Here is a 19,907-nt window from a genome sequence, read left to right on the forward strand (position 1 = left end):
AGAAAACCCACAGGGATCCTACTTCTTTAACATGAGGCTATCACGTTGGAAATAGCAAATAACAGAAATAAATTCAAGCAAAGCATACTAGGTGGGATATTTTCTGATGAGGAGGCCCAGACAGTTAATAACTGACCGAATCAGACTGCAGATCTGAATCTGCTAATAAAAAAACCCCCGTGTGGCTGCTGTAGTATCTGCTTCAACAATGACGGGTTCTCATTTATATGCAACGACACTCGACCCCATCGCTGGAGCCACCAATTGCAATGCGAACGTTGATGATAGTATACCCCTGGCATGGCTCCTGTGCCCCAAGACTGTGCATTAACCTCCCATTTACATTCAGTCCTACAATTTTCTTCTTAAAATTGCCCTGTCTCTAATGGAATGGAGACATAATAGCCTCATTGTGTTTTCCATATATTTTATTCTAACAAAGGCCCGAAGGTAACATCCTACACTGGGTACTGATGAAGAGAATTCTGGTCCTCTTGTCCTGCTTCCCATCCCTTGAACAGAGGTGTCTGTGTATATCAACTTTAAAAAGACGTTCTCTGCAGGCTTATATTGTTTTTCCCAGAAGACGCTGAAAGGATGTGCTGAAGATAAAAAATTGAAGTGACCAGAGGTCGGGTTAAAATCATAATTAACCAAGAAATTCATCCTGAAGAGGTGTTAGCTGTCAAATCTTTTTTCTTTCCTCTCTCTTGTAAGCTCCAGCGGTGGTCCCTTGGAGAGGGTATAAAGGGAAGTGATCATTTGATTCTCCTGGGGGGTAATTCTAGAAGGCTCCGATGCCTGGCTTCCCATTTTTCAGTAGAGAATCATGTTTGGGGATCCCTGGGTGGCGCAGCGGTTTGGCGCCTGCCTTTGGCCCAGGGCGCGATCCTGGAGACCCGGGATCGAATCCCACATCGGGCTCCCGGTGCATGGAGCCTGCTTCTCCCTCTGCCTGTGTCTCTGCCTCTCTGTCTCTGTGACTATCATAAATAAATAAAAATTAAAAAAAAAAGAGAATCATGTTTGTGGCTAGTATCAATGTAAGTCAAACAACTAAAAATATTAAAAGGCTTTGCATTTTATTTTGTAATTTACCATCTTAAAGGCAATCTGGTTCTTAACTTTTAATGGAAAAAAAAAAAGGTCTGCAGTAAACATTAAGGTTGCTTAGAAACCTGGGTCCATAATTTGGTTCTCAAAAGCTCTGAGGCAGGCAGCCAGTTGCTTGTGGAAAAATATAGCAAATTTGTTTTGTGTATGCATTTAAAACACCCCTGTTTGTTTCGGGTGTGTGCTAATTTGTTTCTTCCTTTTTGGCATGGAGTCATTCTCTTTTTCTTGGCATCTATAAATGAGACTGGCTTCCCCAACAGTACTATTTTGACAGGCTATAGACTAATATTCTTCTTCTTAACATATATTTATTTATACCCTCTCTTTCTAAGAGGATTTAGGGCAGCTTGGAAAGATTTACATTAAATATCAAAATTAAAAAATGTGTAGTTCTACACACTTGCTCCAGGTGTGGCTATAAGCTTTTTACTGACCACATTAAGGGGGGGATGTGTGTTCTTTTGTAGTTCTTATTTAAATTCACGATTAACAGAGTGTAATATTCGTTTCAGGTACATGATGCGGTGATTCGGCCCTTGAACACATCACCCAGCGCTCATCACGACAGGTTCCCTCCTTCATCTCCATCACCTCTTCCCCCAGCCCCCACCCACCTCCCCTCTGGTGACCAGCAGTGTGTCCTCTGTTGTTAAGAGTCTGTTCCTTGACTTTCCTCTTTCTTTTTATCCCCTTTGCTCATTTGTTTTGTTTCTTAAATTCCACATAGGAGGGAGACCATATGGTAGGTCTTCCTCTGACTTATTTCACTTAGCATGATACTCTCTGGCTCCATCTGTGTCATTGCAAATGGCAAGATTTCATTCTTTTTTATGGCTGAATAATATTCCATTGTGAATATAGACCACATCTTCTGTATCTATTCATCAATTGTTGGACACTTGGGCTGTTTCCATAATTTGGCTATTATGGATAATTCTGGGATAAACATTGGGGTACTGTGTCTCTTCGAATTAGTACTTTTGTATTTTGGGTAAATACTGACAGGTGTAATTCCTGGATCACAGGGTAGTTCTACTTTTAACTTTTTGAGGAACCTCTGTACTGTGTTCCAGAGTGGCTGTACCAGTTTGCATTCCCATTAACAGTGCAGGAGGGTTCAAAGGGAAGGGGTTTCTTTTTTTAAAGATTTACTTATTTATTAGAGACAGAGAGAGACAGAGAGAGAGAGAGAGAGAGAGGCAGAGACACAGGCAGAGGGAGAAGCAGGCTCCATGCACAGAGCCCGACGTGGGACTCGATCCCGGGTCTTCGGGATCACGCCCTGGGCTGAAGGCGGCACAAAACCGCTAAGCGACTGGGGCTGCCTGGAAGGGGTTTCTTAAAAAGGAAAAATAAGACGAATGTCACTTCAATTTATCTAATTCAGCCAGTCTCCATTAAGGATTTGAGATGGGATTAGGGAGCAGAAATTTCTGAATTTTTGTTTATTTTTAAATTTTGTTGTTGTCATTGTTTATTAAATAAGCTCTCCACCCAATGTGAATTGGGCTTGAATTCACGACCCCGAAATTAAGAGTCACAAGCTCTATCAACTGTGCCAGCCAGGTGCCCGTTTGTTTGTTTTTTAAAGATTTCATTTATTTATTTATTCATGAGAGACACAGAGACAGAGAGAGAGAGGCAGAGACACAGGCAGAGGGAGAAGTAGGCTCCCTGTGGGGAGCCCGATGTGGGACTCGATCCTGGGACCCCGGGATCACGCCCTGAGCTGAAGGCAGATACTCAACCACTGAGCCACCCAGGTGTCTAGCCCTTGTTTGTTTTTAATAAGAAAAAAATGCACACATACACACAGTAAAAAAAAATGTAAAAAGTATGCAAGTATATATAAAACACAAAGTGATTTTAAATAAAGAACAAAAGGTGGCATTTGTCATCCAAGCCTCTCTCCTCAGAGATAATGACTGCAACAGCTTGGAGTACATATTTCCAAATTTTAAAAGCATGCACATATTGTAAAGGTATGTGCGCTGCGTAAGCTGTTTTATATAAACAGAGTCAGATTCCGCATACATACTCATGTTATTGTTTTTCACTCAGCTATATATTAGGCAACTCTCCACTAATTTGTATGTGACAGTTTGTTTCTTTTATGTTCTTTCTCCAGAAGTTATAAACAAGGCTGTGGTGCTATGGTGCTATTCTTGTCGACTTAGGAATTCTTGTACAGAACCTGTGTGTGTGTGGGGGTGAGGTCTTTAAATGTGGATCATTTCCTTTTTGGAGGGTTGTTCTTTTTGCTTTTTAGACACTGTTAGCAAACTAAAGATAGTAATCCATTCTTTTTTTTTTTTTTTAAAGATTTTATTTAATTATTCATGATAGTCACACACAGAGAGACAGAGAGGCAGAGTCACAGGCAGAGGGAGAAGCAGGCTCCATGCACCGGTAGCCCGACATGGGATTCGATCCCGGGTCTCCAGGATCGCGCCCTGGGCCAAAGGCAGGCGCCAAACCGCTGCGCCACCCAGGGATCCCTCCGTTCTTTTATATACCTAGCAAACGTTTTCTCCGGTTTCTGGTTCACCTTTCACCTTTGGGTACAGCCTCTCCTGCTCTGTCTCATCACAGAGCCAGATGGAGGACCTGAGAGTTGACCCTGGGCCTGTGGCTCTCCACACCCAGGATCCTGATCCTCCTCCTCCTCTTCCCAACTCCCTCGCATGCAGCTCCTGCTGTGGGCGGACTTGTTGTCTGTAATACTGGAGGGTATGTACTAAGAAATACACTCCCTGTCAGTAACAATTAAAAAGCCCTACACAACTTATACAGAATAGGGAAACGTAACTACTCACCTGCCAGAAGGCGACCATGGAGACTGTATCAAGAGTCGTGGTAAGGATGCTGGGCAAAGGCAATTCTCACATACTGCAGGGGGTAGGCCTACGGATGGGCTACTTCAGAAAACGTGTCTGCTAAAGGAAAAATAAACAGAACTACAAATACATGGATCTCCCGTGCCCCAGTAATTCCACCCCCAGGTGTGTGTGCAACAGAAACCTGCATAGGGCACCAAAGCCGTGTGTAAGAATGTTTGTGGCGGTACCTTCGTAACCGCAAACATCTGGAGACAACTCAGTGCCCGTGGTCGCAGAACGGATAGATACACAGTCGTTTGTTCACACAGTGAGAGCGCATGCGAACACCGCACACCACGCTGAATGCAAGAAGTCAGATTTGAACCACAGGGCGTGTATGTGAAGTTCAAAACCAGGCAAAACTGACCTGTGATGTTAGAAAACAGGATGGCGACCAGAAGGAGGTGCCAGGTGGGCCTTCTGGGTGGTGAAGGATGTCTTTTTGTGATGTGAGGAGTGGTTACAAAGGTCTGCCTCCTTTTTAAAAATTTAATAAGGTGTACACTGTATTTATGGCATTTTCTATGTGTGCTATTACTTCAGAAAAAAATCAAAAGATAACAAAATAATGACAAGTAGTTTTTAAAACTGAATCAGATAAAGATTACCAGGGAGATGGCTTTTAAGAGCAAATTACATATATATATATATAAAAAAGAGCAAATTATACAGGAAAGGTGCCTGGGGGGCTCAGCTGGTGAAATATCTGACTCTTGATTTTGACTTAGGCCATGATCTCAGGGTTGTGAGATCCAGCCCCGCCCAGCATGGAGCCTGCCTGGGATACTCTCTCTCCCCCACTGCCCCATCACTCTCTTTCTTGCACATAAATAAATAAAATAAATAAAAATTAGCCATGAGTGCTTCCTCTTTGAATGCTGTGCTGAATGCCAGCTGTTTAAGTGTCTTCCCCAAGTATCACTTTCTTGTTTTGCAGATGAATGGAATAGAACTCAGAGAGGTTAAGAACTTTCTCCAGGGCCACACGGCCTAGAAAGGGGTTAGCTGGTACTCCAACTCAGGTCTGTCCTTCTCTGGTGCCCTTATTTGAACATGTCATCTCTCTTGAAGCAATCACAGCATATAAACAAAGGTGCTTCTATGTTAGAGGGATATGGAAGAGAAAAAAGGTGTGGGAGCTGTGGTGTGATAGGTGACAAGTGGCCCTGGGGGATTCCAGGGTTCCCGTGGATACTGGAATGCAAATGGAGCACCTTGGATGAGACCCCGCAGATAATGGGAGATAGTGGGTGGGATGTGCTTCCTCACTTAGATGCTCACTGTAGGCCTCACAGGCCTGCCTCCAGCCCCGTCCCCGACCTTAACTAAGGAAGGACTGGAGGGGAGGGAGACACACGAAGCTGCGAGGCCAGAGCAGTGACGCCTCGCTGCTCACCAGGCACAACGGCTGCCAACGTTTGGGCATTTCAGCGTTCAAAAATAGTTTTAAAGTTACTCCAGAATATTTGGCTAAGAGAAGAGTGTGATGAACCCCACCACCAAGAGAAACCAAACCATTTGAAAGGCAAATACATGTATTTGTAAACATAGCATTTTATTAACAAAATGTTTACACCCTTCTTACAATACAACAAATTTTGTAGTGATTTTGCATGTTATACTCTATAAAAGTTCATCATCGAATATCCGAGCTAAAACGATATAGTTTTAAAAGTATGCCAAATCTACCACCGTCTGCAAACTACCTACTACCAGCAATAAGTACAAAAAGAAAAGTCTTATTAACAAAAATCAAAAGATCTAGTTTTCGCTTGTCAGCATCTACAAACAATACAGACATCATATGGTTTACATGTAGACTTAGGTCCAGCCCAAGGTAAAGACTGCAAAAATAAAGTCTTTGACATCCACACGAGCTTGGCCATCCCCATTACAATATTCCATCACAGGTGATTAAGCGATGCGTCATGCAGTGAAGCCACGGCTATAAATTTGGGCTGTTTATAGTGCTGCAAAGCGGCCTAAACTGTAAGCAACTTAATGTTTTTTTTTTTTTTTTTTCCAGAATAGATGCTATCATAAAAAGGCACAAATATCTTACTCCTTGCATCGGGTCTTGAAAAGGCATGACATTCTTAGGAGAAATAAGGATTGCTGGTACGACAGCTTAGCTTTTATTTATTTATTTGTAAATGTCTAGGCTCATCTCCACAGCTGCTTCTCTTCCAAGACTTTAAACTTGTGTTTTTTACATACTTTAACAGGTGCTCTGTTGCACATCGAGCAACGTCCTGACGCTTAAACTATCTCATCACCGACTCTGAAACCCCTTCTGTCAGTCATGTTGCCACCGACAGCCAGGGCTGCCTGTTTCCTCGCTGGGAAGAGGGGAGCTCCTCACCTAAAATTAGCCTTGGCATCTCCCGACAGCGCTCACGGGTGGTGACTCCACCACTGCCGCCTTGGAAGGCGGGGTGGGAAGGGATGTCACACGCACTGAGGGGGCTGGTGCTGTGCGTCTTTAAGGGAGAGTCCACGGCAAAATGAGAAGAAGAGAAATAAGGCAAGGAGGCTGTTTCGATCACAGAGAAGGCAAGACATCAATTCTTAAGAAGGTCAGAGGCATGATTGACAATTATGTGAATGACTCATAAGGTGAAATGATGCAAAGACTGAGCAGGATGAGAGTAAAAAAAGAAAAATCTTTTCCAGGCCAATACAGTTCTGTCTACACGAGACAACAAATGGTTTAAAAATAGAGCCACCAATCAGTTGCTCTGACTAGCCAGCTGCCGATAACCCCCTCCGCCTGCACCGAATCGACCCGTCACTCTGACATCACGTGCATGGCCCGTATTAAGAAAAAGTTCCATAAACTATGTAATAACCTCCTATGCAAAGTCAGCAGAGGTACACAAACTTCAGCCTTGCTTTCAACATTTTTCAGGGGGTAACACTGACTATTTAAGCACAAATTTGATGGAAAAATGGATAAGGGACAAATGACAGGAGAACGAGGCCCCGAGGTGAAGTCACCGGCTGCCACGGGCCGGACAATGTTCCCGACTGGGCTCTGGACTCGCCGTGGGGAAGGAGGTGTGCTCCGCTTCTCCACAACCTGACTGAAGAGGTCATGGGAGTTTCCTGGGCAATTTCAGTTCTGAGCAAAGACTATCGGCCCTCCGTGCAATCTGCTATTTTAAAGATGATTTTCTTCACAGTACTGCATTAGACAATCTGCTTCCAGAAACGATGAAATGTTCCTGAATCAAGAAGTGGCATCAAAACCAGCATGTTTTGTTTCTGTTGAGTGATTAAGGAGAACATTAAGATCTACAGTTTAAAAATACCAATTAAAGAAGGTTTTTTCAAACGACCATTACTATCTTAGGGTTTCCCATTAATTAGCTGAATTCTGGGCACTTGAATTCCTGTTCATGGAAAGCTACCCAGAATTTGGTTTGCTTCATTTATGAAGCGTTTTGATGAGATTCTGGGCACCTTACAGATTTGAAAACGAGCTAGCAATAAACTAAATACTTTTTTCTTAAATTTGTTACGACTCCATGGTTTTAATTCAGTATCTGCTGATGACACATCCTCATCTTACTATTTAAAATGTTCAACGTAATAAAAGGAGAAGATGGAAGGTTTAAAATTTTTCTTTTTATTAAACTTCTGAATCCTTTTGTTTTGAAGCCAAAAATATCCTAGCATCTATAATTGATTATACTCTAAAAGGAAAGAACACAGATATTAGTTATTTCTGATGGTGCAGACCATCAAATTAAAGTTGATCTATGCTACTGGAAAGTCCTTCTAGATTTGGAAAGTAAATCATTTTCCTATATACTCAGAGCATCCTGAAGGACAAACCGAGAAATATGGGGATTCTTGGTTTTATTTATTCACTTTCTTCATTATATCTAATGAAACTTCATCACGCCAGGTCTCCCTTATCATTCTCTTAGATTGAAAAAGTGGAGGCTCCTGAAAAATGTAATACCCTTCTAATATTTTTTAGACTTTCATTTGCACATAAAACAGGACAAATGCCCCAGAATTCCATTAATGTTTCTCGCAAATCAGATAATCAAATTGCCCGGATTTCTATTACTGGAAGTCAAGACAAGTAACTCTGCTGTCAAGAGAAATTGGCAGAGGTTGTTTCTTCCACGCCTAGACTAGATTTTCACCCGACCTCCCTTTTCTAAAACTATGCAGTATAATGTGTATCTCCTGGACAGATCTGTTCCTTGGACTGGATTTTTTTTTTATTTTTTTATTTTTTTATGATTGTGCTGCAGGAGTTAAGTCTCCTAAGCATCATCTTGAATCGTTGAACTTCTCATGCATCAAGCTAATTGAAGGCAGGCATATATAGTCATAGCTTGATTCTTAAAAGTACATTCCACTTCTTCTTTAAAAATACATTAAATAACCGTTAAGAGGTAGACTCTCCCTTGAAGTCAAACAGTAAACAGAAGTCATGCTGCTAGTCCCTTTAAAACAAATTTAAAAGAGGAAGAGTTTTCTACAAGTTTACACCATCTAGCTTATCGTGGTCGTTAACTTTCATCATAGAGTCAGGAAGAACATTTACAGATAACAGAGTTGAGAGAAGAGAGCCAGCCTGAGCGTGTGGGCTGTCATCCCCCTACAACGTTTTAAAGCCGGTACCTCGTAGATACCAGAGTTAAGGGACTCTCGGTAACTTTTCCTCAGAAGGAGAGGATTCTCTCACTACTTAGGCTCTTGCAAGGACATCTGAATGTGCAGGGGCTCATGTGTCATATATAACATACTGTGAACCTATATCTTATACAACCATGAGGCCATGAATCATGTTCTCAGCGTGTTCTGAACAAAATGAGTGGAAAAGAAGGCTTGTAAGAATTTATATAACCTCTTTTTTGCAACTCACCCACAGACTATAAAAGATGCATCTAACAGTGAACAAATGCCTTTTCAAGTCCTGAGGCTGACATGCCAATTAGTGCAGCGTAATCTGAATCAAACCTGTCCATTTTAACATATTGCTGAGAAGGTACCGAGATTCTGGTTTGACATCTCCAGGAAAGCCATGGAGCAGTTATCTAAAGGACATTTTCATTACTATATCTCCCAGAGCTTAATTTAGAAGGTCTCCTAGACCTGTTTTCCTTCTTAGGGGGGGGGGGGGGGGAGAGAGAGAGAGAGAGAGAGAAACAAGACTTAAAGAGAAGTTCTAAAATTATGTGTGGCCTGCCTTCCTTTTATATACTTAAAAAATAATGAAAAATGATCGCCTTGAGAAGGACAACAGCCCACTCCATGGAGGAGGTCAAGCCTCTAATACAAAAGTCTCCGTCCTTCGGATACAGGAGGCATCCGCTTCAAACAAAATCATAAACGGGCAACAAGGAAGTGTGTTATTTTAAAGGGACTCACTCTCTCAGTGGCTATGCGTAGCACTTATCCTGCCTGTGGCAGAAAAGCAGGTGATGGAGGTTTCATTTGGAACCAGAAGGGCTTGCAATAGGTACTTCTCCCTAATCACTTCTTTAAGAGAGTTTAAAATGAAGGACACTTAATCATACTCTTACTTTATGTTCTTTTAATCACCAAATGATGGTTAATTAGTTATCATAGAATCGGAAAAACACTTGTGTGAAAGGAGAGTTCTGGAGGCTGATGGTTTGTAGGACTGGGCACCTGCAAAGAGCTCATTTCAATTTCTCTGAGAGGAATCAATATACACTTGCAGCTAATTAATGATTTTTCTTTTCAATCCCCAAAGTTTTTTAAGATGGTCCTTTGTCAGAAGGGAACTAAAAGGATTTTTTATAGATGGGCTGTGTCTCAATTCCTTTGAAATCTAGCTTTTTCCCCTAAGAAATGACTGAGAATATATGACATGTGGATTAGATCACTGCCTGGCCAGGTTGCTAATCCTAAACACGTTCAAAGTAAAACACTGTTTCTGCCATCAACATCCACCTTTGCAGCACACAAGTGAACAAAACAAATGGAAACATTTCCCCCTATTTTCCTGGGGTACGGATCACATGGATCTGAGATGACAATGTGCTGCTGCTAGTGGTAAGGAGATGCTACATGAGCAGCAGGGTCTCGCTGATTCCTGAGACAGTCTGAGGAAAACGAGGGCACAAGAGAAGAGGCCCCAGTACATGGGAAGACAGCACCGTTGCACGAGCCACCTGTCATTCATTCTGGGCCTAAAACACGTGGCCAGAACCAAACAGAAGCCCTCGCTACAAACAGGGAGGAGCATGAGAAGTCGTGAATAGAGAACAGCTACGGAGGGCCTGAAGAGATGGCCTGTTTTGTGCTAAACGCAGTGACCGTGGGGACAGGCCAAGAGGCAGGCGGAAGCCTCACCAGTACGAGGAGGCACGGAAGCACGCGGCCTTCCCCGGGCACCCAGACACCAGGGAATCATTGACAGTGGCGACAGGTTTGGTGGGAAAACTGTGAAGGTCACAGATGTGCGTCATCTTTTGGTGAAATAAGACAGAAAGGGCCGCCCATATACCGCCTCTGCCTCTTCGTTAGTGAGTCAAGCATCCTTTGTTTTTTATTTTGTTTGTTGTCGTGGAGATAGAGGCCCAGAAGTGGGAATGTCAGGGACACACCAGGGCTGTGGCAGCCAGATGCCCTGATCCATCTGCATGTATAGGAAAGGAATTGCAACCCCCTTCAGGTGTCAAGAGCCCACCCTTAGAATTGTGTGTTTTCTTTTACAGCTTGCTCATTTCACAGTGGGAAAGAAGCAACGTGCTAGGAGGATATAGAGTCCGCATGTATTTTAAACAAAACGTTAGAATTTTCCCTAACTACATTCCTTCCATATGATTTTAGTAAGAGAATAAATAATTTCAAATGCTTAAGATATACACCAGGGAAAAGGGAATCGCTTTTTACTTAATCTGAGTTATAATTTTCCTATTAAAATCTACCCATATCAAGTGGGGGGCAGAGGGAAATAACAATTATTTTTAAAAGTTTCAACTGTTCAGTTTAAGGATAGCTCTGAAAACACAATTTCGTTTGAAATTCAAGCTGTTTCATTTCCTATTTAATCTTGTAAATTTCCTTCCCTTACAATACTCAGGTTGGAAGGGTGCCAAATTAGACCAGGCGCAAATTGTCACCAACTTCACTTCAGTGCTTTATTTTTAGATTATATTAAAAACCTCATTAGGCTCCCTGAGGGAAAGAGTGTTAACCACTAACAGAGGCAGGGGAATATAGGAAACGGAAAGATAAGCTGAATTGTTAACAAGGAAAGCTCGCTGGAAACACTTGTCTGAGGTCGCTGTAAATGCTAAAAGAAACTTATTACCAAGACCAGGTGAAATGACTTGAACTTGGAGCTTAATCTTTTACCCCCAGGCTAGGAAGGGCTAGTCAGGCTTGTCAAAGTGGCATATGTCTTTATTATGATTTCCAGATGGGGTCTGGAAGGGAGGGGTGGGTGGGTGGAAGGCAAGGCAGAGACATCTTTAAAGACTGTAAGCCAAGTGCTTGGTGCTCTCGCACAACATAAATGTGCGTCAGAGCCTCCCTTGAATGGGCTGAGAGGTGGGTGGGCACACAAGACACTGGCTGCAAGATTAAATGGAGTGTTGGGTGAAACATAGAATTTATTAATGTATTTACATAATTTATAATCTTTAAGCAATGGTCTCATAAATATAGACTACAACTTTACATATGCTAAGCAACAGATAACTGTTTTCCCCACCAAAATATCTGGGTTAAATAAAAAATTGACAGCATTTACACCACTTTCTTTACTCTCTTCTTCCTCTTTTTTAAACCACTGCTAGTCAGTTCCAACATATGCAATTCAATTTACTCCAGGCAGCTTCTCTACCACCACCATCTTGATCATGAGAGCTTATTTCAAAAGGTGCCAATAATGTGTTTTGTGACACATACAGGATGAGATCGGAATGCAAACCTCGGGTGAGCAATGCATCTGTTGTTACTGTTATTAATTTACTGTACATATCATGGGCTAAAGTATTCAATGAAAAGTGCTTTGGAGATGGCGGGGACGGAGTCATTTCCATCAGTCCTATAAATAACCCATTTTAGCTCCCAATAATAATTGCCATCCCTCCACTTATGATCACCTACCACATTTTAAATGATACGATTCCCTATAACAAGGATTATACAAGGAAACCAAGGAAATTACAATCTCTGCAAGGTCTTTTTTTCCCTCAAGAACCACGAAAGTGCTAATTTTCCCTTTACAAATGTTACATAAAATCTTGATTACAAAACTACTCAACAATTTAATGCTACCATCCATACAATTACATGTTCCTTTTCAGCAAGGTCAAAAGCCAATGATGCAGTCCCTTTGCACACCAGCCTCGTTACACAATGGAGGTCCGCAGTCTGAAATGTAACTGCTGCAGCCTCCAAAGAGGAAGCAGAACTGGCCAATTTCTCTGAATCCTTTTTGCACGAAGAAGACCCAAACCGGTGAGGCGAAACCTGGCGGCAGGGACCCCAGCCCTCCTGTTAACTTTCTGGACCACCTACTTAATCATCAAGTCTGGGAGGCTGAGGCTCGGTCAGCAGCAGCTTCGCTGCGGCTCGGAAGGCTGTCTCCGGAGCTTGAAGCCCTTACCGCCAGATGGCGGGTTGGCGTCAGCGGACGGAATTCTTCGACCTAGATGGAGAGGAGAAGAGGGAAGGGAATGAGCTTTAACTTTCCAAATCTGTTCATTCTCAGATGCAACAATTGTCCAGGTGTAATTTGACAGGTTTCACTAAGATAAGAGTTGAACAAATTTTCAATCTGGGAATAATTTTCAATTTTACAGAAAAGTTGCAAAGATAATGTAGAGATAGTTGCTATACAGCCCTCACTGAGGACATTCATATCTCAAATTCCTATGGAATATTTGTGAACAAAGAATTCCACATTGGTGCATTGCTAACTAAGGTCCAGGCTTTGTAACGACGACGTCAGTTTTTCTACTAATGTTGTTTCTGTTTCAGGGATATCCTAAACAAGGATATCACATTGTATTTAGTAAAAATTTTTTTAAATAAAAAGAAGTTACATGTCAACAAAACATTCTGGGTAGGGAGTATATGTACCTTGGTAAACCAAAGTCCATCAGAACACACCTGTCACTCTGCCTTGAGGCAAAGCCACCATCCAGAGCAGATGTGCATAGACACGTACAGGACACACTCCCTCCTCTACCTGGTCCCCTCAGTAAGCCCCAAGAGGAGCACAGGGTTGTGCTGCTGTCCACCTTGCAGCTTCCACTGAATGTATTCTGGGGGCTGTTCCACTGCGGTACTATGTCTAATGGCTCTATGGTACTGCATTGCATGGATGTACCCTAATTTATTTAACCATTCCCCTGTTGATGGATATTTAGTTTGTTTCCAACATTGTGATGGTATTAACAACAATGTAAAAAATATCTCTGTGAATGCATGTGTAAGATAAATTAACAGGAGTGGAAGAACTGGGTCACGCTCTTCTACTCCTGGGTATTTATCTGACACATACACCATATTCCCAGGGTCTATTCTAGCACAAATGCAAGAAGGACGTGCAATTTAAATTTTGACAGATGCTGCCAAATTGCTCTCTGAAGAGGCTGTGCCACTCTGTTCTCCTACCAACAATGCATGAGAATGAACAGGTTTCACTTTACTGCTCCATGAAGCATAATGTCAATTTCAGGAGAAACCTTAAATCACCATCCACCTACCCACCCTGTAACACAAGGGTTGCATCCAGGCACAAAGGCCTTCCAGACGCCCTCCCACTTCCTAGCTTTCTCCAACATCTCCCACACTAAAATCAGTCAGGAGCCAGAAACACGTTACTTATTTGCTCACAGAGAGCTGTCCCTTGAATTAGACCTGAAGCTCTTCGAGAGAAAAAGTCCTGTCTCTCCATCTTTATTTCTGGCATCTATATTTAGCACAGCACTGGGCACTGAGGTATTCTGAAAGCTTGGAATGAACGGATACCTGCATCTTCTGGCATTAACAAGGCTGAAAAAATGGAACTTGCCAATTTTCAGGTCCTTGGGTTTCCAAGTCTGGAGCCACCAATATGTTGAGTGGCCTGCAAATCCAGGTGGGTAGTACACAGCATGGTGCATGCTGTCTACACTTGAAAATGTCCCCCACAATGTCCTACGACTACTTTCCAAATGCCTGTAAGATACTGCTGTGAATAAACTGCAAATTTACTTAAAAGATTTACTGAAGCTTGTCACATATTTCTAGTGAACGGATCATGGAAAGCAAGCTGGTATTACAGTGCTATCTCTGAAATAGCCTTGGAAGAAAGCAGAGGAGAACATCTTTATGACCTGGGAATAGACCATGATCTCTTAAACAGGAGCTGAAAAGTGATAACCGTAAAGGGAAATAAAGATAAATTGGATTATATCAAGATTAAAAACCTTAGCTCTGTGAAACAGTTGATTCATAAATGGAGGTCAAGCCACAATCTTTCCAATACATAATCAATGAGGGACTCCTATCCAAAATAAACTATAAAAACTATAAACATAATTAAGAAAAAGGCAAGTAGCCCAACAGGAAAATAGGCAAAGTTCACAAAAGAGATACCCAGATATGGTCCTGTAAAAATAAATACCTAGAAAGGGGCTTAACTTCATTAGCTATATAGATCATAAATGCAGATCGACTTACACTGCAGAGATGGAGTGACCGGGGTTACATATACCAATGGTATGAGTGTCTGCTGGTGTAATCACTTTGAAGACTGGCTGCAAACCCCCCTACCGAACACCTGCATGCCTAGTGACTCAGTGATTCTTTTTCTGGGTATAAATAGACCTAACAAACATGTGTACACAGAGTGTGCACACTGGATACGAAGTGAATGCTCACAGAGGCACTATATGCCATAGCTCTGAACTGTGAGCAACTGCACTCACATACGGATTAACAGGATGGAGAACTACCCTGTGGATATTCTACTCGCCCTCCCCCTCTCAGTGATGAGAGTGAGCCAGGCAATGATATGGATGAATCTAACAAATGTGACATAGAGCTAAAGAAGTCAGACACAAAAGAGTACATACAGTATGTTTTAGAAAAAAATATAAAATATAAAAACAGGGAAAACAAATCTGAAAAGCTAGCCAGTGGTTCCTGGGGTGGGGGCTCCTGGGGTACTGCTGGGTTTCCATCCGAGTGCTGATTATAGGAGTAGACCCAGTTTGTGAAAATTCCTTGAGTTTTATAGTTCTAAGCACCCTTCTGTACATATATTAGACTTCAATAAAAAGTCAGCAAGCCAGGCACTGTGCTAATGTAATTTTACAACACCCAGTAAACAATAAGCTCAATTTACATCTCTCTAAATTTTTCTAATATTTGTGAACATATATTTTTTTATTTTTCCACAGTTAAAATGAGTATGTCCATGCTAGTTTTTATATAGGAATTATCATTGTTGGCATAACTCACTACCTTCCTGTTTTTAACACCGCTAGAGTAAAGAACACTTAAAAAACAGCAATAATTTTGGCATACTCCCAATACCATGCACTTAGATATTTTAGCTTGAACTGAAAAATTCCCGACTAGCCTCATGTTGCCTTTCAAGCGTGCATCTGGGGGACTGTTCTTTACAATCTAGGAAGACAACAGACATCTTGACTACAGATGCTACAGGAAAGGGACTGGACGAGAGGCTGTGGGCCAGCAAGCTAGTGGCCCCATATGGTGGCAGATGGGCTTGGTAGGCTTGCATAGTGCTTTGAAAATGAATGGCCAAATCTAAACAATGGGACATATTACATAAAATCTAGAATTCTGAACAAACTAAAATCATCAAAAAATAAAGATAAAAATAACCCCAGTAATCGGGCACCAAGGCCCTAGATTCCACTGTGACCCCACCTACTGAAGCAGGGCCTGCATGTGCCAGCTGCTGGGGTCACCAGGGCTTTCTGCAACTCCCATCTCCCACTGCTGTTGGGCTCATCCCTGCCTGGCCTGGTAGGTGCTGGACTTAGTGCTTCCTCCTCTACACAATGGCCAAGTGAGCCTCTGGCTTCAGTAGTCTCTGACCTCACCCAGTGGATGGATCTGAACGAGTTCACTGTGCCCCGTCAGCTTTGTCCTGTTCTCTACCTGGAAGTCTGACACGTCAGGTTAACAGGGATCCCAGGTCTCTACACAGCCTGCTCTGTCCCATCTCAGCTCCAACATCACCTGTTCAGTGAGGCCTTCCCGGACCACTCCTTCATTTTATCCCACATTATTTTTTTTTCCTATTGCTGCATGTCATCTGAAGGGATCTTGCTTGTCTTTGTGCTCACTGCCTGTCTGTGAAGTTGAATGTGTGCTGCAGGAGAGCAGGGGCCACGCCAGTCTTGCTCACCACGGTCTCCCCTGAGCCTGGAACCATTCTCAATAAATATTTTGATGAATTTGAATGAAATGCATAAACACAGATACAATCTATAGAGGATCCCAAAGGGATGCAGCAGCCTCCTTCCATCTAGCAGCATCACCTTAACACTTCCGGAAATGAGAGGGGGAGGGGTGGAAAGAGGGGCCTTACTTTCTACTTGCCTGCCATTAATTTTGGGGGGTTTTCTTACCATGGTGTCACACTTGAATTTCATTTCCCTTTATTGTTCATTTTTGATGACTTCGGATGACTAACTGAAACACATTTCAAGAGAGACCGAGGGAGAGGTGGCAGGGTCTAGGACCTCAAGGCCCTGCACACTGTTCACTCAGGAGTGACAGTCTTGGAGATGGAGGGGGGCAGTCACCAGGTGGCAGCTCTCCAGCAATTAGAAAGTGAGCTGAAACCCGGCCGCCACTCCTCCTCTAGCTTGTCCCGCTGAGAGCAATGTCAGAGACCATACTACTCTGTGCAGAGGGAATTCTCCCTCGCTGTGTAATTTGGAATTAAGGTGCTCAGCAAAGAGAAAACCCACAGGGCACAGAGATACTCACTAATTTCTATAAAGAGTTCATTTATGTTTATCGCATTTTTTGCGCTGGTCTCCACAAAAATCGCATGGATGGAGTCGGCGTAGTCCTTGGCATCTCTCTCCATGACTTCTCTGGAAGGCAACAATAGCAAATCAGAAATTCTGTCCATCAAGAACTTAATGTTATTGGGGATCCTTGGGTGGCGCAGCGGTTTGGCGCCTGCCTTTGGCCCAGGGCGCGATCCTGGAGACCCGGGATCGAATCCCACGTCGGGCTCCCAGTGCATGGAGCCTGCTTCTCCCTCTGCCTATGTCTCTGCCTCTCTCTCTCTCTCTCTGTGTGACTATCATAAATAAAAAATAAAAAATAAAATAAATAAATAAAAAAAAAAGAACTTAATGTTATCCCCACCTACCCAGTAATTAGCCAGACTCGTGATGATAAAGGATGTCGAGAATGGCTAGCGACCAAGCCCTGATACGTGGTCCTCTCAATCATACCACTTCTCTGGTTACACAGCATGAAACAGAACTCAGCACTACTAGCGATGCATCCATCTGATGGAATGATCACAGAATGGCGAGGGTTTCTTTGCCCACAGAAGTCAAGTCCTTCCTTTGGGAATCATGGAAGTGGAAACTGCCAGTAAATGTGTTTCCCTTTAAAGTATGTATGTTTTCCCCATTTGAGCACCCGATGTCATGGGAACTGGGGGGCTGCCCTCATCTCAGATAATGTCAAGGATGATGTAACCAATGTTTACATAAATCACACACCTGTCTCTGTCTCTCTCTCGCTCATCTAATCAGCCCCAAATGTCTGAACTCTTAATTTTTGTTTGAAACTTCAGGACTCCAACTAAACGAAAAGGAATTTTTCAATGTCGGAGATAAAATAAAAGCAAGATACTTAGACTGGATATTGCTCAGGAAGAAAGGGAACACATAATCAGCACTGTAATCGCCTGGTCTCCTAACGCACCTGACGTCGATAAGATCACACTTATTCCCGGCAATAGCAACGACGATGTTGGGTGGGCCGTGCTGCCGGAGCTCTTTCACCCAGTTCTTCAGTGTTGAAAACGTCTCCTGAAACACAAAACAGGAAAGCGACTGGAGGCCGAAGGAGCCAGGAGAGAGCTTTCAAAACAGCCCAAGGCAAATGGAAAGGCTTACTTCTTTTGTGATGTCGTAAACAATGATGGCTGCAGCAGACCCTCGATAGTACATCGGCGCTAAGGCACGAAACTGCAGAGGAGGGGAAACAGAAATTTGGGAGAGGGGGTTAAAGATGTTTCTCACCAGACTTTTAGGCCCCATAGCTCTGCACAAAAGGTAATCTTTTTCTTAAGCGGGAGAAGATGACGTGATGCTGCAGCAGAGGAAGCGGTCATTACCAAAGGCAAGAAACTTTTCACGTAACGCTGACCGTCTCTCAGAAGATAGTTTACAATACAGTTTTATAGGAATTAAATATGGTGCTATAGACAATTGTTTCTGCTAAAAAGGCTTTCTAATTGAACTCGATGTTATAATTCCCGAATTCATTTGTTCAATAGTCCTTTAAACTTTGGCTTCCCAAACTATCAAGGAGATAAAAATAATGCTGTAAATAGTTCTCCAGAGAAGTGGCTGCATTTGGGTGCCATAAAGATAAGCCTGTAATCTAAATGCTGATTGTACGACAGAAATGAGCACACATTCGCTACTTGGAGGAGTCTGTAGCTCACTTGTTTGATATCCGCACATGTGGCAATTCCCAAATGCGGGTACAAATTTCCTTTCATTTACATGAATTTCACTTTGTGGGCATGGCCCCTGCCCACCCACCGGCCCATACCCTACCTGAGGCAGTGAGGGGAGGGGAGGGGAGGGGAGGGGAGGCAGAGGGATAACTGCAGGGCTGTCAGCAGACCACCTTTCCTAATGAGTGTGAGATAAAAAGTGGAGAACGTACGTGAGGTTCTTGACCCAGTCGACGCCGATCCTGGGCAGCCTGCTCAGTGGACACAGGAAGTTTACCTATACTTGATCTTTGTCTCAGAGCCTGATGTGAACCTGACCCCTACGGCTGACATGGTATCATGGTAGTCTCATCCTGCTTCTCTGTTCTGGTGGCTGACCCCGAAGTACAGGGACCTGCTGTCAGAGGTGAGCATCTGGCGGACAGTCCCATTCACACACAGGGTTATGGATTCTGCAACTTCTTATCCAAAGAGCTTAACCTTTGGCTTTAAACTTTTAAGGTGACTTTTGTAAAAGACAGTGAAATTATGACTATAAATTCCATGAAGGAAGACAACATGTCTGCTTAGTGTATACCATTTTATCTCTGGAGCTGCCTGGTGCCTGGCACTGCAGGTAAGCAAGAATTGGTGAATATAAGGACTTTTTAAATATGATGTGATGTTAAACTAAATGCCAGACCAGACATCCACACATATGAAGCTTTCCTACTCTTTGTGAGAAAAATCTCTGCCACTGGGGTGAAAGCCAGATAACTTCCAACAAAATATTAAGTTTGAGAGAGAGAGAATGACAAAACTAAAGACTGTAAAGCAAGAAAGCACTACAGAATAGGAAACGTTATTAGATGGAGAAGACTGGACTCACTTCCATGGGCTGAGGATTGGTAGGAGCACGCAGAGAACATAATGGATATGGTATTAGCTTTCCTTTCCCTTCCCTTCCTTCACTCCATTCATTAATTCATTTGTATTTACATACAGTGGACACACAATGTTATCTTAGTTTCAGGTGTACAACACGGTGATTGGGCAAGTCTCTATGTTATGCTGTTTCTTTGTAAGTATGGCTATCAATCTGTCCCCATCCATCACAATTACCAACCACATTCCTTGTGCTGCACCTTCCACCCTTGTGACTTATTCATTCCATACCTGGGAGCCTGTACCCCCACCTTCCCCTTCACGCATTTGCCCAACTCCCTACCCCATTCCCTCTGGCAACCACC

The 19,907-nt window shown here is 42.9% G+C and overlaps 1 protein-coding gene across 2 annotated transcripts in view; it reads right to left on the minus strand.

Moving 5' to 3' along the window:
• Window positions 1–5,529: 5,529 nt before the first annotated feature.
• Window positions 5,530–19,907, minus strand: part of RAB22A (RAB22A, member RAS oncogene family) — a 58,433-nt gene continuing 44,055 nt past the window's right edge. Inside the window, exons 4-8 of one of the 2 annotated variants that reach the window (XM_055305503.1) lie at window positions 18,110–18,181; window positions 17,916–18,022; window positions 16,956–17,065; window positions 12,516–12,645; window positions 5,530–7,259 (exon numbers count right to left, since the gene is read on the minus strand). In XM_055305503.1, coding sequence (XP_055161478.1) covers window positions 12,548–12,645; window positions 16,956–17,065; window positions 17,916–18,022; window positions 18,110–18,181 — 387 coding nt within the window. In that variant the 3' untranslated portion in view covers window positions 5,530–7,259; window positions 12,516–12,547. Of the gene's footprint in view, window positions 12,646–16,955; window positions 17,066–17,915; window positions 18,023–18,109; window positions 18,182–19,907 lie in introns of both variants that reach the window. The other variant, XM_055305495.1, reaches the window with a different exon arrangement.

Source organism: Nyctereutes procyonoides, unplaced genomic scaffold (genome assembly GCF_905146905.1).
Source record: "Nyctereutes procyonoides isolate TBG_1078 unplaced genomic scaffold, NYPRO_anot_genome, whole genome shotgun sequence".
NCBI classification, from domain to species: Eukaryota; Metazoa; Chordata; class Mammalia; order Carnivora; family Canidae; genus Nyctereutes; species Nyctereutes procyonoides.